This window comes from Ornithorhynchus anatinus, chromosome 3, assembly GCF_004115215.2.
Source record: "Ornithorhynchus anatinus isolate Pmale09 chromosome 3, mOrnAna1.pri.v4, whole genome shotgun sequence".
NCBI lineage: Eukaryota > Metazoa > Chordata > Mammalia > Monotremata > Ornithorhynchidae > Ornithorhynchus > Ornithorhynchus anatinus.
In genome coordinates this window covers 141,433,085-141,460,837 of record NC_041730.1, presented here as the reverse complement: position 1 = coordinate 141,460,837, position 27,753 = coordinate 141,433,085, and the positions used below count along the sequence as shown (strand labels likewise).

Sequence of the window (27,753 nt, the reverse complement as noted above, 5' to 3'; positions counted from 1 at the left end):
GACCTCCGACTCCCAAGCCCGGGCTCCTTCCACTGAGCCACGCCGCTTCGCTTTACTAAGCGTTAAGGCGGACACGAGATCATCAGGTTGGACACGGTTCCCGTCCCCCACGGGGCTCCCAATCTAAGGGGGAGGAAGAGCGGGGATTGGATCCCCATTTCTTCATGCCTAAAATGGGGTTAAAATCGCCGTCCTCCCTTCCACTTCCACGGTGAACCCCGTGCGGGACGGGGACTGCGTCTGACACGGTGATCTCGGATCTACCCCGGCGCTCAGTGCCGGGACCGGCACACCGTACGGGTCTAACAGTGCCGCAATTATTATTCTCTTTTTTATTATCGTTTTTATCAGTATCGGGAGGCTCTCTGCATATTCTGGGCTCGAGCTGCCTGAGGTCAATTGTGGACAGCGGCCTGTGAAATGTGTGCTACGGGCTCCCGGGCCTTCAGGTTCCCGCTGCTTTTACCTCTGCCTTCCCCACCCCGAGGGCCCACCAGCCCTGCTCATCCTCACCGCCACACAGACCGCATCCGCCGTCCCTGTCTGTTCTCTCTCCGTCTCGCACGCGCGGCGTCCGAGATCCCTGTCCATCCTCATCACCACACGCGCACGGCGTCGCCCGTCCCAGTCCGTTCCGTCTGTCTCTCTCTCACGCACACAAACGCACACGGCGTCCCGTCTCTGTCCTTCCTCCCCGTCACACGCACGGGGCCCACTGTTCCTGCCCGCCGTCACCGTCACGCGCACGGCGTCCCCCGTCCCTGACCTCCGTCACTACCGCAGACGGTGTCCTTCCTGCCCGTTGCCCCCCGGCGAACCTGGTCCCCCAGCCCCTCATTCTGGTCATTTCTGAGTTTCCTGAGCCCCACCTGTTCCCTCTTCAATCTCCCCGGGGCGGGACGGAGGCTGCGCCCGTGACCCTCCCCAACCCCCTCCCCCCCCCCCGGGCCCAGCTCCGTTCGGGGCCACTCCTAACCCGGGTCCCGCCCCTGGCTCGCGGACATCGCTCCTCTCCCCGGGCCCTTCCCCCCGGCCGCTCTCTGTCCGGGCCGTCCTCCCGCGGGTGAGGGGGCTCGAGCCCCTTCTCCCTCCCGGCCTCGCCCTCCCCGATGAAGGCGGGGGCGGCGGCGGCCCGGTCCGGGCGGGTCCCCGGAGGGTCGGTCGGGGGACCCGCGTCCCACTCTTACCGGCTCAGGGTCCGAGGTCCCGCGAGGTAGGGGGGCGGCAGGCCGGTGGGCGAGGGTTCGGGTCGGGGTCATCACCACGGCGGCCCGGCCGGGCTCCGGCGTCCGTCCGTCCCCGCCGGCCCCCGGCGGCCGCCCATCGCCGGGGAGAACCACTCCGGTGGAGGCGGCCTGGCTCCTCCACGGGCCCGCTCTGGGCTGGAGCGCGACGGGCCGCGCGGGGGGCTCTGTGGGAACCGGAGGGAGACAGGCACCCGTCAGCCCCTGCCCTCGGCCGCCCGGAGGCTCCCGCCCAGACCGATCGATCCATCCATCAACGGTATTTATAGAGCGCTTGCTACGGGCGCTTGGGAGAGCGCGATAAAACAGAATTAGCAGACACGTCCCTGCCCATAACGAGCTAACACTCTAGAGGGGTGCCAGCAAGGTCTTCTTTGGCAACCCCCCTCCCCGGAAGAAGGGGTCGCCCTCCTTGCCACATCCAGAAGGCGTGCAATCAGTAATATTATTCCGGTGGTTTTCGTTAAGCGCTTCCTACGTGCCGAGCACTGTACTAAGCGCTGGGGTCGAGACAATCGAATCGGGTTGGACACAGTCCCCGTCCCAGGTGGGGCTCGCGTGGAGAAGTAACGTGACTTGCCCGAGGTCACACAGCAGACGAAGGGCGGTTCCCGCATCTGTAAAATAGGGATTGAGACTGTGAGCCCCACGTGGGCCAGGGACTGAGTCCGACCCGATCTGCTCGTATCCACGTGGTTCAGTACAGTGTCTGGCACGTAGTAAGCACTTAACAAATACCACAGTTACCGTTATCATCACCAGGACAGGTACGCGGGGCTCCGAGCTGCCGGCTGGGCGACCTCAGGGCCCAGCGGCCTTCCAGGGGTCCAGCCGGGGGCAGCTCCGGGGTGTATTCCGCCCAATGGGGACGATCTCTCCCCCTCTGGGGAGGGAAAGCCCCCCCCCCCCCCATATACCAGGCCGCTCGGTCGATGGAGCTTGTTGAGCGCCTCCTCCGAGCGGAGCACTGGACTGAGCACTTGGGAGAGTAGGAGAGTGAGTAGCCGCGATCCCTGACCTCACAGAACCCACCCTCTTCCCCACCGCCTTTTTTATTTTTTACGTGATTTGTTAAGTGCTCATTACGTCTCAGGCACTGGGGTGAGCGCCGAAGTGCCCGTTTGTCACTGAGGATGCGTTTGTCAGTCAGTGGGATGTACCGAGCGCCTACCGTGCGTAGAGCGCCGTACTGAGTGCTTTGGAGAGTACCACGCGACAATAAACAGACGCATCTCCTGCCCGCCGTGAGCTTCCCTCGCACCCCGGGCGCGTCTGTCACCCCGGATACGGCGCCGCCGCGCGCGCATCCGCGGAGGCGTTTCGTCTCTGTGGGACGTGTCCCCGCGGAAAAGTTCATCACCACGGACGTGTCCGTTCCGGTTCCGTCGCGTCGGCCGCGGCGTCCTCCAGACGGAGACGGAGCCCGCAGGTTATGAAGATGGAAACTCCATTTCCCCATTTTAAAGCGAAGAGGAGGAACCGGAAGAGGCAGACTAGAAGCGTCGACTGGGGTCCTTCCAGACCGTCGGAAGAGCCAAAGGACGACTAGAGGGCTCAGGACGGTGCACTGTACTGAGCCGGCGCCCGGCGAGAATAACAATAATGACGACGATGATAGTATCCGTTAAGCGCTTACTCCGCGCCGAGCCCTAAGAGCCGGAGTGGATCCGAGCTAATCGGGTGGGACGCACCCCCTGTCCCACGTGAGGCTCACACTCTCAATCCCCATTCTACAGACGGGTTCGCTGAGGCGCAGAGAAGTGAAGACTTCTAGGCCGTGAGCCCGTTGTTGGGTAGGGATCGTCTCTCTCTGTCGCCCAACTGTACTTTCCCAGATCTCGGTCCGGTGCTCTGCACGCGGTAAGCGCTCAATAAATACGACCGAATGAACGCCCACGGTCACACAACAGACGTGTGGCGGTGCCGGGATTAAAACGCAGGTCCTTCTGACTCCCAGGCCCGTGCTCTGGCCACGAAGCCAGGCTGCTGCTCAATATATTCCGTCACTTCTACTCCAATCACCCAGCAGGAAATCACCAGCCACGCCCGACACGGACTGCGGCTTCGGCCCGACCCCGGGCCACGGGGATACTCTGGCCCCCGCAGGCTCCCCGCTCGGGCGACTCCGGCTCCAAAGGAAACCGTGCCCGGGGGCCTTCGATGACCGCGACCGGGAGAACGGTCGTCAGTGGCCCAGACAGAACTCCGTACGGTCCCACCCGGCCCGACTCTCCCGTCCCCGTAGACGGCATCGCCGTCCTCCCCATCTCCCGAGCCCTCGGCCTCACCGTCAGCCTCGACTCACCTCTCTCATTCAACCCGCGTATTCGATCCGTCACCGAATCCCGGGGGTTCGACCTCTGCGACATCGCTGGAATCCACCCTTTCCTCTCCTTCCAAACCGCTCCCGCGTTAATCCAATCACTCATCCCATCCCACCTGATGACTTCATCAGCCTCCCGGCTGACCTCCCAGCCTCGCGTCTCTCCCCCGTCCAGTCCATACCTCACCCTGCCGCCCGGATGACCCTTCTACAGAAACGTTCAGTCCGTGTTTCCCCACGGCCGTCCGCCTCCGCCTCAGACGGGAACTCCTTTCCGTCGGCTTTAAAGCGCTCGGTGGCCTCGCGTCCTCCTACCTCATCTCACCGCTCTCCCGCCACGACCCAGCCCGCACGCTCGGCTCCTCTAACGCCACCGTACTTCAATCTCATCTATTTCACCACCGACCCTTCACCCACGTCCCGCCTCTGGCCCGGAGCTCCCTCCTCCTCCACATCCAACAGACGGCATTCCCCACCGAAGCCTTCGCCTCCTCTTCTCCCGCTCCCTTCTGTGTCCCCCGTACGCTGGGATCTGCAACCCTTTATTCGCTCTTCCCTCGGCCCCGCGGCACTCCCGTACGCATCCGTGATTCGTTTATTCATATCGTCTGTCTCCTCCCGTGGACCCGGGAGCTCGTTGTGAGCAGGGAGGCCGTTGACCGACTCTTACGTCGTTCTCTCCCAAGCACTCGGTACAGGGCTCTGCACACGGTAAGCACGCGATAAATACGCCCGAGCGACCGATCTACCCCACGCAGCCCCAACTGGTAAGACCGACCAGATCAGGTCGTGAGCCCCCTGAGGGACAGGGACGGGGCCCGACTGCCCCCGTGGAAACAGCGAACGCTATTTCTACTCAATACCCCTGAGCACGGTGCCCACTGGGGCCGCCACTCAGATCGCCACGGGGTGGCTACCACGGCAGCCACTGGGGTCAGCACTAGGGTACGGACCGGGTGGCCACCGGAGTACGGATCGGAGGTAGTCACTGAGGCAGCTGCTGGGGTCTACGCTGGGGTACGGGATGGGGCCGTCACGGAGGCGGGCACCGGTGCCAGGACCGGGGTACCGACCGGGGTAGTCACCGAGCCTGCGGTTATCGGCGCGGGTACCGGGGCACGGGCCGGGGTAGGGGAGTTGGGCAGCAGGGCAGCCTGCTCGGGGCTGAGGCACATAGCAGGGTTTTCAAAACCGTCTCCCCGATTCCATTTCCTCAATTTCCGGCCGTGCGGTTAAAGCCAGAGAGAGGCGACTGGCACGTGGGTCCCGGAGGACCGCGCTCCAAACCAACTCCAGGGCTGCGACGGAGCACGGGGCGAGGGCCGGATGCAAGGCAACATCTGGGATGAGGCGACGCGGCGGGAGCGGAACCGCCAGTCTCCGTTTCTCAGTTTCCCGAGCGAGAACTCTTCCCGACGACTGTTCTCCCTATTGCCCCGTCCCTCGTCTGTCTTCCCGTCAGTCTCCCCCACTTCACCTGAAGCTCGTGGCGGGCAGGGAACACGGGTCTGGCTTTGCTGGACTCTCGAGAGCCTCGAGCGGTTGCCCGATCGCTGTCACCGACTGATTTATCCGCCGACGGACCCCCCCGACTGAGCGAGGGACCCCGCCGGCACCGGCCGCCGGGCTGTCCCTCCTCTGTCTTCCCTCCACCCCCTCCGGAGCCGCGCTGGCTGGGAGTCTGCCGGCCCCGCGCTCGCCCACGGTGCTCCGTCACCGTGCTCCCGCTTGTGGTTACGGAGAGTTTCCTTCCTGAGAGCCAAGTGCCTGAGGTCCCAGGCTGGGGCGTGGCGACGGACTCCGGCGGCTTATCCCGCCCGGCCACGAGGGATCCGCCCGGTGACGTTCCCCGGCGCCCGGCCACAAGCGGGGAGGAGCGGCGGGCGGCGAGGGATCCCCCCCGCGACGCTCCCCCCCCGGTGCCCAGACACGAGGGGAGAGAAGCGGGGGGGCGGCGAGGTCCCCAGGGTCCGGCCCCGGCAGCATCTCTGGGGTCGGGCCGGCCGGGGGAGGCCGAGGCGGTGGCCCAGGGCGGCCGGCCCCGTCCCGGGCGTCCCCGCGACACCGCGGGAGGAGGACCGACTCGACCTCCGTGCCCAGAGACGGGCCTTTGCTCCAGACAACCTGGAGCCTCGATATCCCGCCGGCCCGGGGCGGTGAGGGGCAGGGCCGAACCGTATCTCAAAACCAAACCAACTTCTGGACCGGTGGTTTCAAAGCCCTCGGTCACTCCTCTCACAGATGCCCCAACTCACCCCTCACGGACGCACGGGCCCACCCAAAACCCCTCTTCCACACACCCCCAGAGACGCCACACACTCACAGACACACGCACACCCCCACAGACGTACACAAAATCCTAGACACACACAGACGCAGTGAGAAGCAGCGTGGCCTAGGGGAGTCAGGAGGACCGGGGTTCTAACTCCGGCCCTGCCACTTATATGCTCCGTGACCTCGCCGTCGTTAACGTTATCTGTTAAGCGCTTGTATCTGTTAAGCACTTACTACGTGCCAGGCACTGTACTAAGCGCTGGGATAGGGACAAGATAATCAGATTGGGCACGGTCCCTGCCCCACACGGGGCTCACAGTTTTATTCCCCATTGGACGGATGAGGGAACCGAGACACAGAGAAGTGTCGCCGAACTGTACATTCCAAGAGCTCAGTACGGTGTTCTGCACATGGTGAGCGCTCAATGAATACTATCGAATGAATGAAGTGATTTGCCCAAGGTCACACAGCAGACGGGGGCGGGCCTGGGATCGGAACCCGGGGCAAGTCGCTTCCCTTCTCTGTGCCTCGGCGATCTTGTCCGTAAAATGGAGATGACGACTGTGAGCCCCGTTTAGGACACGGACTGTGCTCGACTTGATGAGCCTGTATCTACTCCAGCGCTTAACACAATGCCAAGCACACAGTAAGCACTTAACAAATACCCTAAACACACTCCCCATACACACATACCCTCGTAGAGGGACAAACACGCACACACGCACTCTCTCTCTCTCTCACACGCACGTGCCACAGCATTGCCGGTCCACCCGGCGGAAATGCCGGGGCCTCCCACATGACAACAGCCACGACGGCAGACACCGTTCGGGATGCGCCGGGCGGCAGCGCCGCCAGGAATCCTCCCTCCGTCTCTAAGTCCACCCGCCACACGGGCATCAACCGGGCACCACGTGCAGACCAGCCCCCGCGGCGGCCATGCCCACGGCAGAGCCTCCCGCTCTCCCCGCCTTCAGGGCTTTTACTAAAACGCTACCTTCTCCGCGGCTACGCCCTCGCCCCCCCCACCCCCTCCCCCTTCTGCATCTCCTAGACTCTTGACTCTCTACCCAGCTCTTAGGTCCATATCCGGAATCTAACAGCGCTAATAACTGTGGTATTTATTAACGCGCTCACTGTGCGCCTGGCACTGTTCCAAGCGATGGGGTGGATACAAGTCAAGTGGATGGAACACAGTCCCTGTCCCACGTGAGGCTCACGGTCTTAATCCCCATTTTACAGCTGAGGTAACTGCGGCACAGCAGTGAGGTGACTTGCCCGAGGTCACACAGCAGGCAAGTGGTGGATCCAGGATTAGAACCCATGTCCTTCTGACTCCGAGACCCGCGCTCTATCCACTAGGCCCGTCTCCCCCCTCTAGACTGTAAGTTCCTTGCGGGCAGGGAACGTGTCTGCCGAGTCTATTGAATTGGACTCCCCCGAGCGCTTAGCGGCGTTCTGCACACAGTAGGCACTCAATGACTACTATCGTTTCAGCTCTCCTCCTCACCATCCCTCGCTGCCCCACTGTCCCCTGGAATTCCTGCCCCATCCGACCCAAGAGACCATAACTCTCCTCCACTTCCCAAACCTTTTAAAAATAATAATAATAATAATAATGTTGGTATTTGTTAAGCGCTTACTATGTGCCGAGCACTGTTCTAAGCGCTGGGGGGATACGAGGTGATCAGGTTGTCCCTCATGGGGCTCACAGTCTTCATCCCCATTTTCCAGACGAGGTAACTGAGGCACAGAGAAGTGAAGTGACTTGCCCACAGCCACACAGCTGACCAGTGGCAGGGCTGGGATTCGAACCCATGACCTCTGACTCCCAAGCCCGGCCTCTTTCCACCGATCCACGCTGCTTCCCACCCCTTCCCGGACACAGAGACCGACGAATCGCCAAAGTCCCAGGCTGATCAACCTAGCAGTCACCCCGGCCCTGTGTGCGTATTCATTCCCACCCTCCACGTTTATGTCTTTCCTTAAGTACATTAATTTAATTATGGTATTTAAGCGCTTACTGTGTGCAGAGCACTGTTCTGAGCGCCGGGGTAGATACAGGGTGATCGGATCGTGCCCCGTGGGGCTCACATTTTTTAATCCCCATTTTTACTGATGAGGTAACTGAGGCACAGAGAAGGTAAGCGAATTAAGTGGCGGAGCCGGGATCAGAACCCACGACCTCTGACTCCCAAGCCCGGGCTCCTTCCACCGAGCCCTGCTATTCCACTATTATTCCACCAGCTCATCCTGAGATACATCGTTCACTCGTTCAGTCGGACATATCCACTGCGCGCTAACTGTGTGCAGAGCACAGTACCAAGCGCTTGGAAAGTACAATTCGGCAATAGAGACGATCCCTGCCCACAGAGGGCTTAGGTCAAGGAGCGGGGAGACGGCGGACATCAAAACAAGTCAACGAGCATCAATTTAAATCAATAGAATTATAGATACATAAATACCTAAGTGCTGTGGGGCGGGGGCGGGGAGGGCAAAGGGAGCGAGTAGCGGGGACGCGGAAGGGAGGGGGAGCTGAGGAAAAGGGGGCTCGGTCTGGGAAGGCCTCTTGGAGGAGGTGAGCCTTCAGTGGGGCTTCGAAGGGGGGAAGATTCATTGCCTGCCGGATTTGAGGAGGGAGGGCGTTCCAGGCCAGGGATAGGACGTGGGCCAGGGGTCGGTGGCGAGATCGAGGCACGGTGAGAAGGTCAGCAGCAGCGGAGGAGCGGAGTGTGAGGGCTGGGAGGGAGAAAGAAGGGAGCGGAGATGGGGGGGGGGGGGCAAGGGGATGGACAGCTTTGAAGCCAACAGTGAGGGGCTTCTGTTTGACATGGAGGTCGACGGGCAACCGCCGAAGAATTTTGAGGAGGAGGGGTGACGTGCCCTGAACGTTTCAGTAGAAAGATACTCCGGGCAGCAGAGTGGAGTACGGACCGAAGTGGGGAGAGGCAGGAGGTCGTGCAGGAATCCGGGCGGGAGAGGACGAGTGACGCGGTAGCCGACTGGACGGCAAGGCGAGGGCGGATCTCGGCAGCGTTACGAAGGTGAGACCGGCAGGCTTTGGCGACGGGTCGGATGTCGGGCGAACGAGAGAACGGAGTCAAGGATGACACCGGGGTTGCGGGCTAGAGACAGAAAGGACGGCTGTGCCGTCCACGGTGACGCGAAAGTTCGGGACAGGACGGGGTTTGCGAGGGAAGATGAGGAGCTCCTTGGGATTCCTCCTGCCCTCACTACCGTTCATATCACTTCTGACCGCCGGTTTACCGACAGGGAACAGAGTTTCGGGGGCGGGGGGGGGGGGTGGTTGTGGTATTTTTTAAGCAGTTACTACGTGGTATTCGTGAATCGCTTAGTATGTACTATGTACTTATCACGTACTACGTATCAAACAAAAATTCCTCATCACTGGCTTTAAAGCCGTCCATCACCTCGCCTCCCCTCTCTCCTACAACGCAGCCCACACGCTCCGCTCCTCCAGCGCCGACCTTCTCGCCGTGCCTCGACCTCCCCCGTCTCACCGCCAGCCCCCGGGCCGCGTCCCGTCTCTGGCCTGGAACGCCCTCCCCCCTCGAATCCACCGGCCGATGATTCTCCTCCGTTTCAAAGCCTTATCGGAGGCCCATCTCCTCCGAGAGGCCTTCCCAGCCTAAGCCCCACTTTTCCTCACGTCCCTCGGGAAGCGGCGTGGCTCGGTGGAGAAGAGCCCGGGCTTCGGAGTCGGAGGTCACGAGTTGGACTCCCGGCCCTGCCACCTGTCAGCTGGGAGACTGTGGGCGAGTCACTTCGCTTCTCCGGGCCTCAGTTACCTCATCTGTAAAATGGGGATTAACCGTGAGCCTCACGTGGGACGACCCGATTACCCCGTATCTACCCCGGCGATCGGAACGGTGCTCTGCACATAGTGAGCGCTTAACAGATACCAACGTTATTATTCTGCGTCACCCCGACTCGCTCCCTTTGCTCTACCCCCCGGCATCCCAGCCCCACAGCACTTTTCTATGTATCTGTAATTTATTGGCGTCGAAGCCTCTCTGCCCCCACCCCCGCCCCGAGACTGTGAGCTCACCGTGGGCAGATAATGCCACTGTTTCTGGTTGTATCGTACTCTCCCAAGCGCTTAGTACAGTGCGCTGCACACAGTAAGCTCTTAATAAATACAACTGAACGAAGGACTATGTGCCGGGCACCGTTCTAAGCGCTGGGGTGGAGACGAGTTAATCAGGTTGGACACAGTCCCCGTCCCACATGGGGGATGATTCTCAATCCCCATTTTACAGATGAGGAAACTGAGGCCCGGAGGAGTGACTTGCCCGAGAACACCCGGCAGACAAGTGGCGGAGCCGGGATTAGAACCGAGGTCCTTCTGATTCCCAGGCCCGCGCTCTACCCACTAAGCCACGCAGTTTCTCTCGTTTTAATTAACGTTGGTATCTGTTACGCGCTTACTTTGTGCAGAGCACTGTTCTAAGCGCTGGGGGAGATACAGGGTCGTCGGGTCGTCCTAAGCGAGGCTCACCGTCTTAATCCCCATTTTACAGATGAGGTCACTGAGGCCCAGAGAAGTGAAGTGACTTGCCCGCAGTCACCCAGCTGACGGGTGGCTGAGCTGGGATTCGAACCCATGGCCTCTGACTCCCAAGCCCAGGCTCTTTCCACTAAGCCACGCGGCCTCTCTAAGTCACACTAGGTCACGCTGCTTCCACTAAGCCGCGCTGCTTCTCTGCATCCAGTGCACTCTCCCAAGCCCTCTGTAATAGTGCTTTCCACACAGTGGGCGCTCAGTGAACACCACCCTGATTCACCGATTCCACCTCAAAATACACATCGCCCCATCTCTAATGGCGATCCCGCAACAGCGTGGACGGGAAATAGAGCGGCCCAAAATGGCGGGTCACTGGCAGCGACGAGGATGACCGAAAAATCTCTCGCGCTCTCACTCTCACTCACGCACGCGTACGCAGTCACCTATATTTATTTACGTGGGCAAACCGAAAATAGAGAAGAGGTATCGTATACCGTCAGACACACAGAAGCAACGTTCGCAGAGGAAATGAGTTTGGGAAGGAATCCAATTCGGCCGAATTCCGTTGAAAAAGGGTCTCCATTTATTGTCCTCTGGCTCACGGGGGGGGGGGGAGGAAAGATTGCCTCACAGAGAAAAGCCGAAAGAGGGAACGGACCAGGGCGAGAGGGGCGGCGGCGGCGGCGGCGTCCTCCTCCTCCTCCTCCTCCTCATTCAGGGCCAGGGTGCTTGGCGGCGGCCCGCTTGGCTATCGGCCCTCTGAAAGATAAAAAAAGATACATTAACCTTGGCAAGCCGCCAACGCCGATGGACAATCGCTGGCCACGAGCTCAGGGGTAACTGCTACGCGCTTTGTGCCGGACAGAGCCCGGATGCTGGAGGGCGGACCGACGACAGTAACGGTAATAACAACGGTGGTATTTGATATCACTATTACTACGGCGTAGGCAGACTGGATGCGGCCCCTCTGCCGCGTGAGGTTTACAGTCTAAGTAGGCGGGAGAACGAATCGACTGCCTTTTTGCAGACGAGGAAGCCGAGGCCCCGAGCGGCGAGGAGATTTGGCCGAGGTCAGCCGGGGGGGCCGGCGGCGGAACCGGGATCGGAACCCGGGTCCCCCGGGCCCGGGCTCCTTCCACCGGGCCACGCGGCTTCCCCGCCTCCGGCGGGAGCGAGAGGGCGGCGGGGCCTCGTCGGTTGGAGACGACGAGGCCCGGGGCGCTCCTGGCTCCCTCGGCACGCCCTGGAGGCCCACCGGCGGCCTCCGCAGACGGCACCCGAGGGGACGCGTTGGGGAACGGCCCCTCGGTCTGGCCCGGCCCGGCCCGGCCCCCTTGGGCCGGCAGGTCGACCCGATCCACGGGAACCCAACCCCGGGCCGGGGGCCGGGAGGGGCGGCCGAGGAGATCCCCGCCCCCGGTTGCCGTTCCCCTTCGCCCACCTACCCGGCCCCGGCCACCTCCTCTTCCCCTCCCGCTGGGACCCGCCACGGCCTCCGGGTCCCCGACCAGAGCGGAAGCTCCTCGAGGGCGGGCACCACGTCTCCTGGCTCCCGGGGGCGCTCGGGCAACAGCCCCGGCAGGCTGGCGGGGCGGCCCCGTGCCCCGAGAGGGCTAAGGCGGCCGGGAAGGAGAACGCAACGAGCCGCGGGCGAGTCCGGAGCAGCACGGGTCGCTCACCTTCCGCGCCTCGGAGAGGCTCCGCCCGGGAGTCGGGGGTCCCGGGGTCCGCCGGTCCTCGTCTGGGCGGCCGGGCCGACCTGGGGGCCGCCGCTCTCCGGGCTGACCGTCGAGTGACCGGAACCGGAGCCGTCGGGCCGCCGCTCCCCCGGCGCCCTCGCCGGACCGCGCGGCGAGAACCCGGGCCGAGGGTGGACCGGGTGAGCGCGCCCCGCCGGGGAGCTGGGCGCCGGGCTCCCCGCGGCTACCGGCAAGGCACCCGGGAGGACCCGCGGGGGGACTGGCCGGGCCCCGGTCGGCGCGGGGCGGGGGAGGGACGGCGGGGGGCTCCCCTAACCGAGCCGGCGGGCGAGGAAGAAGCACAGCCGGCCGCGGCTTCGGCCAGAGTGCCCAACGGACCGAGCCTCGGGCGGGCGAGGGCCGCTCCCGGAGCGAGGAGAACACGCTCGGCCCGGGAGGGCGCCCGCCCTGCGGCTCCGCCACGCTTCCCTCCTTCGAGAGCGACCCCCGAAACCTGGCCGCCTCAACGCTCGGCCCTTCCGGCCCAGCGGATGCGACGGGTGGCCGAGACCCCGCCCCGGCACGGCCACGGACAGCGAGACGGAGGGCGCGGGCGTCGGGCGGATGCCGGAAAACCCCACGTCGATCCACGCGTTCATTCGGTCGTACTGACTGAGCGCTCACGGTGTGGAGAGAGACCACCGGGCCGAGCTTTTGGGAAAGTACGGTGCAGCGACAGAGACGATCCCTGCCCACAACGAGCTCGCGGTCTTGGGGGGGGCGGGGGGGGGGTCGATGCGACCGCGGGGTCCGGAACCGTACCCCTCGCCCTACCGCGCGCTCACCGGAGAGCGCATCTGCCGACCCCCCGCCCCGCCACGCACCCGCCGGGGTCACATCTGCCGCTCCGCGGCCGCCCCCCCCCCCGCCCCGGCTCCTCCTCCGGGATGGAGAAGGCCCAGACGGCGCGGGGCAAGGGGGCTGCAGGGGAGCGGAAGCCCAGCTCCTCCCCGGACGCCGGCGGCCACGCCGGGCCTAAAGGACGGCGCCACCTTTTTTCACGGCATCCGTCGAGAGCTTACCCCGTGCTAGGCGCCGTGCTGAGCACCGCAGCGGATACGGGAGCATCGGGTCGGCCGCAATCCCCCGTCCCGCGGTCTTCGTCCCCGGATGAAGGAGCTGGGGCCCAGAGAAGAGGAGTGCCCGCCCAAAGTCACGCAGCGGACAGACGGCGGGATTCGAGCCCGGAGCACCCTGTCCGGGGATCAGGGGAACCGCGCCGGGCCCCCTTCGGGGAGCGGGAACCTCCGACGGACCCCCGCGGCAGCCCCGGGGCGACCGGGCCACGGGAGGGCGAGGGGAGCGGCCCGCCTCCGCCCGGGCGCCTCCGCTACCCGCCACCAACCGCTCGGACGGCCCGGGCGGCCGCGGTCGGGGCTCGGCAGGCCGGACGGAGGGTCGCGGACGGCGTGGACCGGGCCGAGGGCACCCCTGAGGGCTACCGCCTCCTCGGGCACACCCGGCTTTGCGGGGCATATATATTTGCGTGGTAGAGAAGCAGCGCGGCTCGGTGGCAAGGGCCCGGGCTTGGGAGTCCGAGGTCGCGGGTTCGAATCCCGGGCCTGCCACTTGTCAGCTGTGTGACAAGTCACTTCACTTCTCTGGGCCTCAGTGGCCTCGTCTGTAAAATGGGGATGAAGACCGTGAGTCTCACGAGGGACGACCCGATGACCCCGGATCTACCCCGGCGCTTGGAACGGTGCTCCGCACATAGTAAGCGCGTAACGGATACCAACATTACCGTGACTATTATATTTGCAGGCTCGTCCGTGACCAAATGGAGAAGCTCTCCCTTCCCTTCCCAACCCCCGCTCCGTGGTCGGGACGGTTCGCTCCGAGAACCCCTCAGGGGACGGAACGGGCGAGTCTGAACCGGACTTTCAATCCATCACTGGAGTTTATTGGGTGTTTACTGGGGGCAGAGTCCTGTGCCGAGCACTCGGGAGAGGACCACACAACGGAGTTCATCCGTTCATTCAAACATATTCACTGAGCGCTTACTACGTGCAAAGCACTACACTAAGCTCTTGGGAGAGTACAGAATATTCATCCGATGGTATTTATTGAGCGCTTACGATGTGCGGGGCACAGTACTAGACACATTCCTACCCGCAACCGGCTCGGCGTCTAAAGGGCTGATAGGCATTAATATAAATCGATGAATAAATAAATGACAGATCTATCCATATACGCTACGGGGAGGGGAGGGAGGACGAATGAAACGGCAAGTAAGAGCGGCGCAGGAGGGAGTGGGAAAAGAGGAGAGGAGGGCTTAGTCAGGGAAGGCTTCCTGGAGGAGATGGGCCTTCAATAAAGTTTCGAAGGGGCGGAGAGCAATTACCTGTCTGATCTGAGAAGCCGACGTGGCTCAGTGGCAAGAGCCCGGGCTCGGGAGTCAGAGGACGTGGGTTCTGATCCCGGCTCCGCTGCCCGCCTGCTGTGTGACCCTGGGCAGATCACTTCGCTTCTCTGTGCCTCGGAAAATGGGGATGAAGACATGCGAGTCCCACGGGGGACAGCCCGCCCGCCTTGTTTCTACCCCAGGGCTCGGAACAGTGCTCGGCGCATAGTAAGCGCTTAACAAATACCATCATCATCATCATCGTGATATGAGGAGGGAGGGCGTTTCAGGTCAGAGGTAGGATGTGGGCGAGAGGGCGGCGGCGAGCTAGACGAGACGGAGGTAGAGCGAGAAGGTTGGCGTTAGAGGAGCGGAGGGTGCGGGCCGGGTTGGAGTAGGAGAGTAGCGAGGTGAGGAGGAGGAGGAGGAGGAGGAGGAGGAGGAGGGGACGAGGTCCCTAAGTGCTTTAAAGCCAACGGTGAGGAGTTTTTGTTTGATGCGGAGGAGGACGGGCAACCCCTGGAGTTTCTCGAGGAGCGGGGACGTTTCGGAAGGAGTTGACAGGAGGGAGACGGGGGGAGGTGGAACCGTAGTCAATCATAATAATAATAATGTGGCGTGTGTTCAGTGCTTTCGATGTGCCGAGCACCGCTCTAAGTGCTGGGGTAAGTACCGTCTCGGTGCCTGCTCCACATAATAATAATAATAATAATAATGTTGGTATCTGTTAAGCGCTTACTATGCGCAGAGCACTGTTCTAAGCGCCGGGGGAGATAGAGGGTAAGCGGGTCGTCCCCCGTGAGGCTCACAGTTAATCCCCATTTTACAGATGAGGGAACTGAGGCCCAGAGAAGCGCAGTGACTCGCCCAGAGTCACACAGCTGACGAGTGGCAGAGGCGGGATTCAAACTCAAGACCTCTGACTCCCAAGCCCGGGCTCTTTCCAGTGAGCCACGCTGCTTCTCGTGGGGTTCACGGGCTAAGGTGGAGGGAATTACAGGCATTCACTCATTCAATAGCATTTATTGAGCGCTTCCTACGTGCCGAGCACCGGACTAAGCGCTGGGAACGGACAATTCGGCAACCGACAGAGACGATCCCTGCCCGCTGACGGGCTCGCAGTCTGATCGTCGCAACCCCAATTTACAGATAAGGAAAGCGAGGTCCAGAAGTTCGGTGCCCAGCCCAGGGTCAAAGAGCAGACAGGCGGCAGGGCCGGGATCAGAACCCAGGTCTCCCGCCGGCCGGGCCCGGGCTCTAGCCGCCAGGCCGCCACGCCGCTTCTCCCCTCCGACGGAACAGGATCGCCCCCCCGCCGTCCCGTCCCGTGCCAGACAACGGTCACTCTTCCCTCCGAGGGGCCGCAACCCCTCGGGACGGGACGATACCCGTCACTACCGTTACGGAATCCGTTGAGCCCCCGGGGTCGAGAGCTGTTCTAAATGCTGGGATAAATACCAGCCGCTCCGGCTGGACGGTGCCCGCTCCACGTGGGGCTCGCGGTTTGAGGAGGAGGGAGGGAGAACGGAGAGCGAATCCCCATTTTACGGTGGGGGAAGCTGAGGCCCAGACGAGCGTAGTGACTTGCCCGGGGTCACGCAGCGGGAGAGTGGCAGCGCCGGGATTCGAGCCCAAGTCCTCCAGGGGAACGGCGGGGGCGGGGGGTCCGGGAGAAGGGCAGACCCGGGGAGCCGTGAAGAGTGGGCCAGGGAGGCCGTGGGCGGGGCCGGGGCCGGACCCAGCGGGCGGCGGCTCTGACCTACTGGCTCCTCCTAAATATTCTTCGGAAGTCTAACGACCCGGGGGAAGAGGCCGGTCCTAGGCAAAACGAACCGACAGAAAACCAACGGAAAACGGAAATCGAACGACTTCAGTTGGACCGTTCCTCGGAAAATCCTACCCCGACGTCACCTCTTCGCTGACGCCAGAGCCGGGAAAAGGAACGGCCGCCACCCCACCCCACGGGGGTCCCGGCGGCCAACGTCCACTCCCGCCTCTCCCTCCAAGACTGGGATCTCTGCGGGTGGGCGGCCGGCAAGCAACCGACGCCGCTCCTCTGGCCGCCGGCCCCGCCCCGGCCCGGGTTTCGGTCTTTATGCTTAATGTTTTGGCTTCATCTCCCCCGGACCTGTCGTCGGTCTCCACCTGTTGTCCGTCTCGTCTCATCCCCACCCGCGGACTCTTTCCCGGCGTTCAGTTCGGGGCTCGGCACACGGGGAGCACCCGACGCCCTTACGACCGTTACCGAGTCACAGATCTAATCCGCGGCTCGCTCAGCCTGGTTCCCGTGGATCAGTCGGTGGTATCCGCTGCACGTCTCGTGGGTGCCAAGCGCCGTACTGAGCACTTGGGACTCTGCCATCTCCGTATGCCTTTTAAAGCCCGTCCCTACCCGGAGACCGGAAATTCCCGGTAGGCGGGGATCACGCCTACCGACTCTGTCGTATCATACTTTCCCGAGCACACCGCACAGTGCGTGGCACGCAGTAAGCGCTCGATAAAGTCGACCGATCGACCGGGAGAGTATAACGGTAATGATGATGACGGTATCTGTTGAGCGCTCACTACGTGCCAGGCAATGGGGGAGACAGAAGGCAATCGGGTTGTCCCACGTGGGGCTCACGGTCTTGACCCCCGTATTCCAGACGAGGTCACCGGGGCGCGGAGAAGTCAGATGACTTGCCCAAGGTCGCCCAGCAGACGGGTGGCGGGGCCGGGATCAGAACCCACGTCCTCTGACTCCCGAGCCACTAGGCCACTACAAGAGAGTCGGTAGGGACCCGATCCCCGCCCCCTGCGCCTCCCAGTTCCGTGCTCTTCCCACTAGGCCACACCGCCCGTCCCCATTCGCGACACCGATTCCACCGTCCCCTCGGCTATTTATTTCCAAGAGTCCGGTGATAAATACCGCCGCCGTCTGTCTCCGCTCCTCGGGGGCAGGCAACGCGTGACCTCTTTCCTCTGAACCTCCCGGGCGCTCAGTTCCCGTGGTGCGCCGTGTCCGGGGCGGGCGGCGGGGGGGGAGGCTCGGTAAACGCTGACGGCACCGGAGCCGGGTCTAGAACCCGCCGCCCCGGCCCGGGCTCCCGCCACTCGGCCGGAGCCCTTGGGGCCCCGGGCAGGGATGGCGTTGGGGGTGGTTCGGACCGGTCCCCCGAGTCCTCCCCGGCTACTGCTCCTGTCTGTCCGGCTCCCCCGATTACACCGGAAGCCCGTCAGAGGGCAGGGACTATCCGTTACCGATTCGTACATTCCAAGCGCTCAGTACAGAGGAGCAGCGGGGCTCGGCGGAGAGAGCCCGGGCTTGGAAGTCAGAGGTCATGGGTTCGGATCCCGGCTCCGCCGCTCGTCGGCTGGGTGACCGCGGGCGAGTCGCTTCGCTTCTCTGGGCCTCAGTGGCCCCATCTGGAAAACGGGGATGAAGACCGTGAGCCTCACGTGGGACAACCCGATGACCCTGTATCTACCCCGGCGCTCAGGACAGTGCTCGGCACGTAGTGGGCGCTTAACAGATACCATCATCGTTATTATTATCGTTGCTAAATACGATTGAATGAATGAACGAAGGACCTCCCGGCCCGGCCCCCGGCGCCCTCCAGGCCGTCCGCCGCCTAGCCCCACCCGACCCGGGCGGCTCTCTGCTCTCCTCCCCCACCTGCTGCCTTGGCTTCTCCCGAGCCGACCTTCTAGGCCTCCCTCGTTCATTCAGATGTATTTACCGAGCGCCTCCCGCGCGCAGAGCGCTGGACTTAGCGCTCGGAACGGACAACCGGGCCACGGGTAGAGACCGTCCCCGCACGGTGAGGGGCTCACAGTCTAGAGGGCCTCGCCGCGGACCGTCCCGCCGCCGGTCGCCCCGGCTTCAGACTCCCACCCTCCCCACACCTCGGCCCGACCCCCGGCTCCCCCCGCCATCCCGCATCCTCCGGTGAGCTTCTCCCGATCGAGCCCCGGCCTCCCGTCGGTCACCCTCGGGACCGACGACTTCTCGACGCCCGTCCCCGGCATTTACTCTCGCCGGGCTCTACTTCCGACCGCTCTAACGGCCGACGCGCTCACGTCTGTGCCCCGCCGGAGCGGAGGCTCCCCGCGGGCGGGAGAGGTGCCACGTTTTCAGTCTGTACTTCCCAAGCGCCTCGTAGAGCGCCCGGCCCCCGGCCGCCGTTCGGTAAACGCCGCCGCCGCTGCCGTCGGCGGCTTTCTCGGTCCCGCCCGAGGGGCTACCCGCGGGGAGGCGTGACCCTTCCCAGCTTCGGCGCGGCCGGGAGCTCCCGCCCCGGCCGGCCGCGGGGTCGGGCCCCGGGAGCGAAGGTCAGGGCCCGGAGGCGGCCTCTCCCGAGGTGCCCCCCCCCCCGGACCGAGGGGGCACGAAGGGGCCCCCCGGACGCCCCCGGCTTCTCCTGGGCCGAGGCCGCGGGGCTCCCGCCGCGGCCTCCTCTTCGGCCCCGGCCTCTTGTTCCCACGACTCCCAGGCGGGCCGCCCCATCGCGTTCTGGCCGCGCGCTTGGTCTGGGGCCCGGCTCTCCGAGGCCTCCGGCAGCGTGAGCCCCCCTCCCCGAGGCGCTCGGCCGCCGCGACCCGCTCTCGGAATCCTGCGGCCGGCCTTCCGGCCTCTCCTCCCGGCCCCCGGCCCGACTGGCTCCCTCCGACCCCGTCCGGGGCGCTCCGGGCACCTCCCACACACGGTTCGAGAGCCCCACGCAACCGTCCGCCCTTTCACGGCCCCCGGCTCTTCCCGGCACGGCGCCGGGGGGGAATCTAGCTCCCTGGGACCCCCGAGCGGAAGAGTCGGCGCTAAGCGGCTCCGCGTTCTTCCCAGCCAAACGCCGCCGAGGGGGCGGAAGGAATAACGCCGACCGCTCTCCGGAACCCCCTGCGGCCGGATCCCCCCAGGGGATCCTCGGCGACGGGGTCCACGGGGAGCTTCCGACTAACACCGCGGCAGACGGAAACCTCCGACTCGCGCGGGCAACACGGGGAGACCCCGGGGACTCGTCTCCCAGGGACGGAACCGACTCCCAGATCCGTGACACGTTCACCCTCTGATGAGGAGATGAGCCGGAGATCGATCGGCACAGCCATCGCCCCGACGCTGAAAATCAGTTCGGTCAAACCACTGTATTTACTGAGCTCTCGCTGAGTGCCGAGCTCCGTACCCAAGTGCTCGAGAGAGAAGGACAGAGCAGGCAGACGTCATGAGAAGCAGCGCGGCTCGGTGGAGAGAGCCCGGGCTTGGGAGTCCGAGGTCACGGGTCCGAATCCCGGCTCCGCCACCCGTCAGCTGGGTGACCGTGGGCGAGCCACTTCACCTCTCTGGGCCTCAGTTACCTCATCTGTAACCGTGAGCCTGACGTGGGACAACCCGACGACCCTGGATCTCCCCCGGCGCTCAGGACAGCGCTCTGCATATAGTAAGCGCTTAACAGATGCCGACATTTATTATTATTATTATTATTATTATCCCTGCCCTCGGGAAACTTACGATCCAGCAGGAGAGGCGGACACTAAAATCAATTAAAAGGAAAGGGAAGCAACGGAGGAGCGTGAAGACGCGGCCGCCACGAGCGCAGTTGGGGAGAAGAGGAATAAGCACCCGAGTGCCTGGGGGACGCGGACGCGCCGAAGAGCCCGCGGGGAGGCGGTGGAGAAGCGCGGATGGCGACGCGAGAGATGAATCAGGGAGGGCGTCCTCGAAGGGATGCCATCTCAGAAGGACGTTGAAGACGGGGGTGGGGGGCGGGGTCCGTCAGACGCGAAGGGGGAGAGGTTTCCCGGCGGGAGGAAGGGTGTGAGCCAGGAGGGGGTGGCAAGAGAAAAGAGAAGGAGGCACGGGGGGTAGGAGGGCTCGACGGGAGTGAAGCGGGGGAGCTGAGGTGTAGTGGGAGAGGAGCCAGAATAAGCGGTTAGGCGAGAGAGACAGACAGAGAACACGAGGACGCCTCGATGGAAAGCACCGAAGCCAACGGTGAGGAGCCTCTCCTCGACGCCGAGATGGCCGGACAACCGCCGGAGGATCCCGAGGGGCGGGGAGAGGGGCGCAGAGCTACATGGAGGCGGAACGATTCGGGAAGCGGAACGAGGGCGAGGGGAGAGGCTGGAGGTCACCGAAGAGCCGGGTGCTGCAGCGGTCGAGGCTAGCCGGGCTAGCGAGGCGGCCGTTCGGAGGGAGAGGAAGGGAGGGATTCCGGAGACGTTTCCGAGAGAGCACTGGCAGGATCCGGCGACCGACTGAACATCCGGGGGTGGAGGGGGCAGAGAGAGAGAGAGAGGGAGAGGGAGGGAGGGAGAAAGAAGGGCGGAGGGGCGGGGGGGGGGGGTTGCGGGCCTGAGAGCCGGGGAAGACGGCGGCCGCGAGAGAGTTGGGAAGAGAGGATCTGGGAGGGACGGTGAGACCGACCGAATCAGCCTGTCTTAAAGATCAACGGCCAAAGCGGGCAAATTCAACTCCGGCTTCTTTCGTCGCGAAGGGGTTCACCAGCCGCTCTCACCAGAATCGTTTCCCTAAAGCAGAGCAGAAGCCCAGTCATCTGGACGGTGACACCTCCCCCGTCGGCCGAACGGCCTAGAGGAGGATATCCAGAAGCGGCGTTCGCCCGGCTGCTCCATCTTATCACACGAGGGGACGCTGGGCGAAACGGCCAAGTGGAGAACGCGCTCCCGTCCCGCCGCCGCCTCCCGGGAGCCCGATCGATCAAGAAGACAACCGGCCGCCTCGAAGGCCGCCGGCCGCCGCCGCCGACCTCCGGGAGGCCTCGGTTCTCTCTGCCCCCCAGTCACCCGCGACCCAGGAGAGGAATTACATCGCAAGCTACACCGGTCGCCATCCCGACTCACGAGACAATAATAATAAGAATGTCGGCATTTGTTAGGCGCTTACTAGGCGCAGGGCACCGTTCCAGGCGCTGGGGGAGATACGGGGTCATCGGGTCGCCCCGCGTGGGGCTCGCAGCTCCTCCCCATTCGACAGACGAGGGAACTGAGGCCCAGAGAAGTGAAGTGACTCGCCCACGGTCACACGGCTGACCCGGGGCAGGGGCGGGATTCGAACCCGTGACCTCCGACCCCCAAAGGACCGAAGCGCGGGCTACCGGGCCCGCAGCCGGGCTCGAACGACGCCGGCATCTACCGAGGAAGGAGGACGATAACGCCACCCCTTCCGTCACCTCGACGCGGCATCGTGGGCGACTCTCTCTACCGGCACGGGCTCGTCTTCTACCCGGTGACAAGGTGACCGCCCCGGCGGTCGGGGGGGGGGCTCCTCTCCCGGGCCGGGGACCGCACGGAGGGCGTGCTCCGACCGGCTCCCCGGCCACCTCGGGCGGGGCGGGGCGGGTAGAGGGTCTGGGCCCTTCCCGGGGAGGAAGGGCGACGACCACCGCGGGCAAGCCCGGCGCCGTTCCCCTCCGACTCCCCCGGGCCCGGTGGAGTCCGGGGCGCCCGAGCCCCGCTCGGGTCCGCGGGGCAGAGACGGAGCGGCGGGGCGGACGTGGGGCGACGAGACGCCCGTCCCCGGGCGCCGAGGGGGTCCGCTCGCCCCGGCGGGCGGCGCCGGCCGTCGTCCGGGCTCCCGTCCGCCCTCGACGGCACGGTCACCCCGCCCCCCGCGCGGCCCGGCGGGGACCCAGGCGGCGGCCCGGGGGCGGCCCCGCGGACGGCCGGGCAGAGGCGGGCACGGACGCCCCGGAGGGGCCCCCGCCGGCCTCCCCGGCCCCGGACGCCCCGGAGGGGCCCCCGCCGGCCTCCCCGGCCCCGGCCCGGACCGCCGGTCCTCGGGGCCGGGGGGAGGAAGGTCGGGCCGGACCCGCCCCCGGCCCGGACCCCCGACGACGACTTCGGGAATGGAGGAGGCCAGACTCTCCCACGGCCGCCGAGACTCTCCCGCCCACAGCCGGCCGAGGTGGCGGCCGGCAGAGCCCTCGGCGGCCGGCACCCCGCCCGGCTCGGCCCTCGCTTGGGGAGACCGGGGGGCGGGGGCGGAGAGGGCGGGGGCGGAGAGGACAAGGATGGGGGCAGAGAGGGCAGGGGCAGAGAGGACGGGGCAGAGAGGAGAGGGGCGGAGAGGACAGGGGCGGAGAGGACAGGGGCGGAGAGGACGGGGCAGAGAAGGCAGGGACAGAGAGGGCCGGGACAGAGAGGGCCGGGGCAGAGAGGGCAGGGGCAGAGAGGGCAGGGGCAGAGAGGGCAGAGAGAGTGGGGGCAGAGAGAGCAGGGGCAGAAAGGACAAGGATGCGGGCAGAGAGGGCAGGGGCAGAGAGGGCAGGGGCAGAGAGGGCAGGGGCAGAGAGGACAGGGGCAGAGAGGACAGGGGCAGAGAGGACAGGGGCAGAGAGGACAGGGGCAGAGAGAGCAGGGGCAGAGAGGGCAGGGGCAGAGAGGGCAGAGAGAGTGGGGGCAGAGAGAGCAGGGGCAGAAAGGACAAGGATGCGGGCAGAGAGGGCAGGGGCAGAGAGGGCAGGGGCAGAGAGGGCAGGGGCAGAGAGGACAGGGGCAGAGAGGACAGGGGCAGAGAGGACAGGGGCAGAGAGGACAGGGGCAGAGAGAGCAGGGGCAGAGAGGGCAGGGGCAAAGAGAGCAGGGGCAGAGAGAGCAGGGGCAGAGAGAGCAGGAGCAGAGAGAGGATGGGGCAGAGAGGATGGGGCAGAGAGGACGGGGGCAGGGGCAGAGAAGGCAGGGACAGAGAGGGCCGGGACAGAGAGGGCCGGGACAGAGAGGGCCGGGACAGAGAGGGCCGGGACAGAGAGGGCCGGGGCAGGGGCAGAGAAGGCAGGGGCAGAGAGGGCCGGGGCAGAGAGGGCCGGGGCAGAGAGGGCCGGGGCAGAGAGGGCGGGGGCAGAGAGGGCCGGGGCAGAGAGGGCGGGGGCAGAGAGGGCGGGGGCAGAGAGGACAAGGATGGGGGCAGAGAGGGCAGGGACAGAGAGGGCCGGGGCAGAGAGAACAAGGATGTGGGCAGAGAGGGCAGGGGCAGAGAGAGTGGGGGCAGAGAGAACAGGGGCAGAAAGGACAAGGATGGGGGCAGAGAGGACAAGGATGGGGGCAGAGAGGGCAGGGGCAGAGAGGATGGGGCGGAGAGGACGGGGGCAGAGGGAGCAGGGGCAGAGGGAGCGGGGGCAGAAAGGACAAGGATGGGGGCAGAGAGGGCAGGGGCAGAGAGGACGGGGGCAGAGAGGAGGTGGGGGTAGAGAAAACGGGGCAGAGAGGACGGGGGCAGAGGGAGCAGGAGCGGAGAGGGCGGGGGCAGGTGGGACCAGAGGCTCCGCGGTCGGGCGGAGACGGAGGGACGGCAGAGACCGAGGCGGGGAGAAACGAGACAGAGACAGAGACAGAGACAGAGACAGAGACGAGGGGGCGGCGGAGAACATCCCGGACGGAGACGGCCCCCGTCCTCCCCGTCCTCCCCGTCCTCCCCGTCCTCCCCTCCCGGCCCCGCTCACCCGCCGCTGTCCCGCTGGCTCGGCGCGCCGGACGGACGGACGGAAGGACGGAAGGAAGGACGGACGGCGCGGCACCGGACGGCGGGGGACGGGGAAGGCCGACACCCCCCACGACCGCCCGCCCGCCCGCCCACCCACACACGGACCCGGGGCGGGGACGGGGACGGGGACGGGGAGGGGGAGGGGCCGGGGGCGGACCGGACGGCCGCTGCGCATGCGTGTCGGGCCCCCGGGCGCCCGGACGGCCCGTCTGCCTACGGAAGGACGGACGGAAGGACGTACGGAAGGACGTAAGGACGTAAGGACGTAGGGACGGGCCTCTCTATCTGCCTGGCTACGGACGTACTGACGTACGGGCCTGCCGGCCTACGTACTGACGTACGGGCCTGCCGGCCTACGTACGTACCCTCCTGCGTACGTGCGTGCGTGCCGGGGGGCGGGGCGGAGGTGACGTCATCCATTCCTCCCGTCATTCATTCATCCCGTCATTCATTCATCCACCCATCCCCCCCATCCAGTCACAGCGTGGCTCAGTGGCAAGAGCCCGGGCTTGGGAGTCAGAGGTCCATGGGTTTCGGATCCCGCCTCTGCCACTTGCCCGCTGGGGGACTGTGGGCGCGTCACTCCGCCTCTCTGGGCCTCAGTCCCCTCTTCTGTAAAATGGGGATGAAGACTGGGAGCCCCACGTGGGGCGACCGCATTCCCCTGTGTCTACTCCAGCGCTTAGAACAGTGCTCTGCACCTAGTAAGCGCTTAACAGATACCAGCATCATTATTCATTCATGCAGTAGTATTTATGGAGCGCTTACTAGGTGCAGGGCAGTGGACTAAGCGCTTGGAATGGACAACCGGGCAACAGAGCGAGCCCGGCCCGTCCCGGCCCAGTGACGGGCTCACGGTCTAATCGGGGGATGGATGAGGTCAATCCCCACTCGCCCAAGGGGATTGTTAATAATAATAATGTTGGTATTTGTTAAGCGCCGACTATGCGCTGAGCACCGTTCAAATACTGGGGTAGATGCGAGGTAGTCAGGTTGTCCCACGTGGGGCTCACAGTCTTCATCTCCATTCTGCAGATGAGGGAACTGAGGCACAGAGAAGTGAAGCGACTTGCCCGAGGATGTTGTTGTTGTTGTTAATAATAAGGTTGGCATTTGCTAAGCGCTTACTCTGTGCAGAGCGCTGGGGGAGACACGGGGGAATCGGATCGGCCCACGTGGGGCTCACCGTCTTCAGCCCCATTTGACAGATGAGGTGACTGAGGCCCAGAGAAGTGACCCGCCCACAGTCACACAGCTGACAGGTGGCAGGGCGGGGAGTCGAACCCATGATCTCTGACTCCAAAGCCCGGGCTCTTGCCACTGAGCCACGCTGCTTCTCCAATAATAGTAGTAGTAATAGTAATGATGTCACTAGTATCTATCGGGCGCTTACTACGTGCAGAGCCCTGTACTAAGCGCTTGGAATGGACAGATCGGTCACAGATAGAGACGGTCCCCGCCCCCTGACGGGCTCGCGGTCTAACCGGGGAGACGGACGACGGACGGACGGGCGAGAACGGGTAGCCGATAAATAGAATCGAGGGGATGAACATCTCATTAAAACAATAGCAAATAAATAGAATCAAAGTCACACAGCAGAGGAGTGGTGGAGCCGGGATTATTCATTCAACAGGATGTCATTCAATAGTATTTATTGAGCGCTTACTATGTGCAGAGCGCTGGACTAAGCGCCTGGAATGAACAAGTCGGCAACAGATAGAGACGGTGTCTGCCCTCTGACGGGTTTGCGGTCTAATCCGCCGGGATTAGAACCCACGACCCCTGACTCCCAAGCCCGGGCTCTTTCCGCTAGGCCACAGTGCTTCTCTACAGCGCCGTGTGCCAGGCGCTAAACACTGGGGTAGACGCAAGGTAATGAGGTGGGACCCAGTCCACATCCCAGCTGGGGCTCACAGTCTACATCTCCGGATTAATAATGTTGGTATTTGTTAAGCGCTTACTACGTGCAGAGCGCTGTTCTAAGCGCTGGGGGAGGCACGGGGTCATCGGCTTGTCCCGTGTGAGGCTCACAGTCTTCACCCCCGCTTTACAGATGAGGCCCAGAGAAGCGAAGCGACTTGCCCAAGGTCACACAGCCGACAAGCGGCGGAGCCGGGATCAGAACCCATGACCTAATAATGTTGGTATCTGTTAAGCGCCCTACTAGGTGCTGAGCACCGTTCTAAAGCGCTGGGGGAGATACGGGGGAATCGGGTGGTCCCACGGGGGGCTCACACACTTTTAATCCCTATTTTACGGATGAGGGAACTGAGGCCCAGAGAAGTGAAGGGACTCGCCCACAGTCCCCCCAGCTGACGAGTGGCAGAGCCGGGAGTCGAACTCATGACCTCTGACTTCCGAAGCCCGGGCTCTTGCCACCGAGCCATGCCGCTTCTTGGATCTGACCCTGTGCTCAGGTAAAGCGAAGCAGCGTGGCTCGGTGGAAAGAGCACGGGCTTTGGAGTCAGGGCTCATGAGTTCGAATCCCAGCTCTGCCACTCGTCGGCCGGGTGACTGTGGGCGAGTCACTTCACTTCTCTGTGCCTCGGTTTCCTCATCTGTAAAATGGGGATGAAGACTGGGAGCCCCACGTGGGACGACCTGATTCCCCTGTGTTTAACCCCAGCGCTTAGAACGGTGCTCTGCACATAGTAAGCGCTTAACAAATACCAACATTATTATTATTATTATTATTAAAGCGCCCGGCACGTAGCAAGAGCTTAACAGATACCGTTGAATTTGTTAAAAAATTCGAGAATCAGTGGAACTCCGAGTATGGGACTGATAGTTTCAGAGACGGCCATTTCTAGCCATGGCCTGATTGTGATTAATCTCTTAAATATTTAAAGCTTCTGCTTCCTCTCAGTTTGGTACCTGGACTGTACTGAGAAGGTAGAGAAGCAACGTGGCTCGGTGGAGAGAGCACGGGCTTGGGAGTCAGAGGTCACGGGTCCGAACCCCGCCTCTGCCACGCGTCAGCTGACTGTGGGCGAGTCACTTCGCTTCTCTGGGCCTCAGTGACCTCATCTGTCAAATGGGCATTTAGATTGCGATGAGACTGTGGGACAACCTGATGACCCTGTATCTCCCCCAGCGCTTAGAACAGTTAGAGAAGCGGCGTGGCTCAGTGGAAAGAGCCCGGGCTTTGGAGTCAGAGGTCATGGGTTCGAAACCCGGCTCGGCCACTTGTCGGCTGTGTGACTTTGGGCAAGTCACGTAACTTCACGGTGCCTCGGTAACCTCATCTGTAAAACGGGGATGAAGACTGTGAGCCCCCCCCGTGGGACAACCCGATTCCCGTGTCTATCCCAGCGCTTAGAACGGTGCTCGGCACATAGTAAGCGCTTAACAAATACTAACATGATTATTACCAGTGCTCCGCACAGAGTAAGCGCTTCACAAATACCAACATTGTAAGTGGTAACCAGACCCTCCTCCCTCCCGACCCTTTCAACCACTCCATAATTGGGCAGTGACTCCATCCCCCGTTAGACATTGCTGACAGTAATGACGATGATGATGATTATGGTATTCGTTGAGTGCTTACTACGTGTCAAGACTCTCCTAGGCTCTGGAGTAGATTAGACTGTGAGCCCGTCATTGGGCAGGGATTTTCCCTGTTACCAAACTGTCCATTCCAAGCGCTTACTTCGGCGCTCTGCACATAGTAAGCGCTCAATAAATACTCTCATCGAATGAAGGGATACAAGATAATCCGGTAGGACCAGATCCCTGAGCTACGGGGAGCTCCCGGTCTCAGGGGAAGGGAGAAGGGATATTGTATCCCCATTTGACAGATGAGGAAAGCGAGGCACAGAAGCGGAGCGATCTGCCCAAG

The 27,753-nt window shown here is 63.7% G+C and overlaps 1 protein-coding gene across 3 annotated transcripts in view; it reads right to left on the bottom strand.

Moving 5' to 3' along the window:
* Positions 1 to 23,962, bottom strand: part of FAM53B (family with sequence similarity 53 member B) — a 52,483-nt gene extending 28,521 nt beyond the window's left edge. For 2 of the 3 annotated variants that reach the window (XM_029059440.2, XM_029059442.2), the window contains exons 1-3: positions 23,875 to 23,962; positions 11,022 to 11,122; positions 1,188 to 1,411 (exon numbers count right to left, since the gene is read on the bottom strand). In XM_029059440.2, the coding sequence (XP_028915273.1) occupies positions 1,188 to 1,259 (72 nt within the window). In that variant the 5' untranslated portion in view covers positions 1,260 to 1,411; positions 11,022 to 11,122; positions 23,875 to 23,962. Of the gene's footprint in view, positions 1 to 1,187; positions 1,412 to 11,021; positions 11,123 to 12,042; positions 12,334 to 23,874 lie in introns of those variants that run through there. The other variant, XM_039911644.1, reaches the window with a different exon arrangement.
* Positions 23,963 to 27,753: the final 3,791 nt, after the last annotated feature.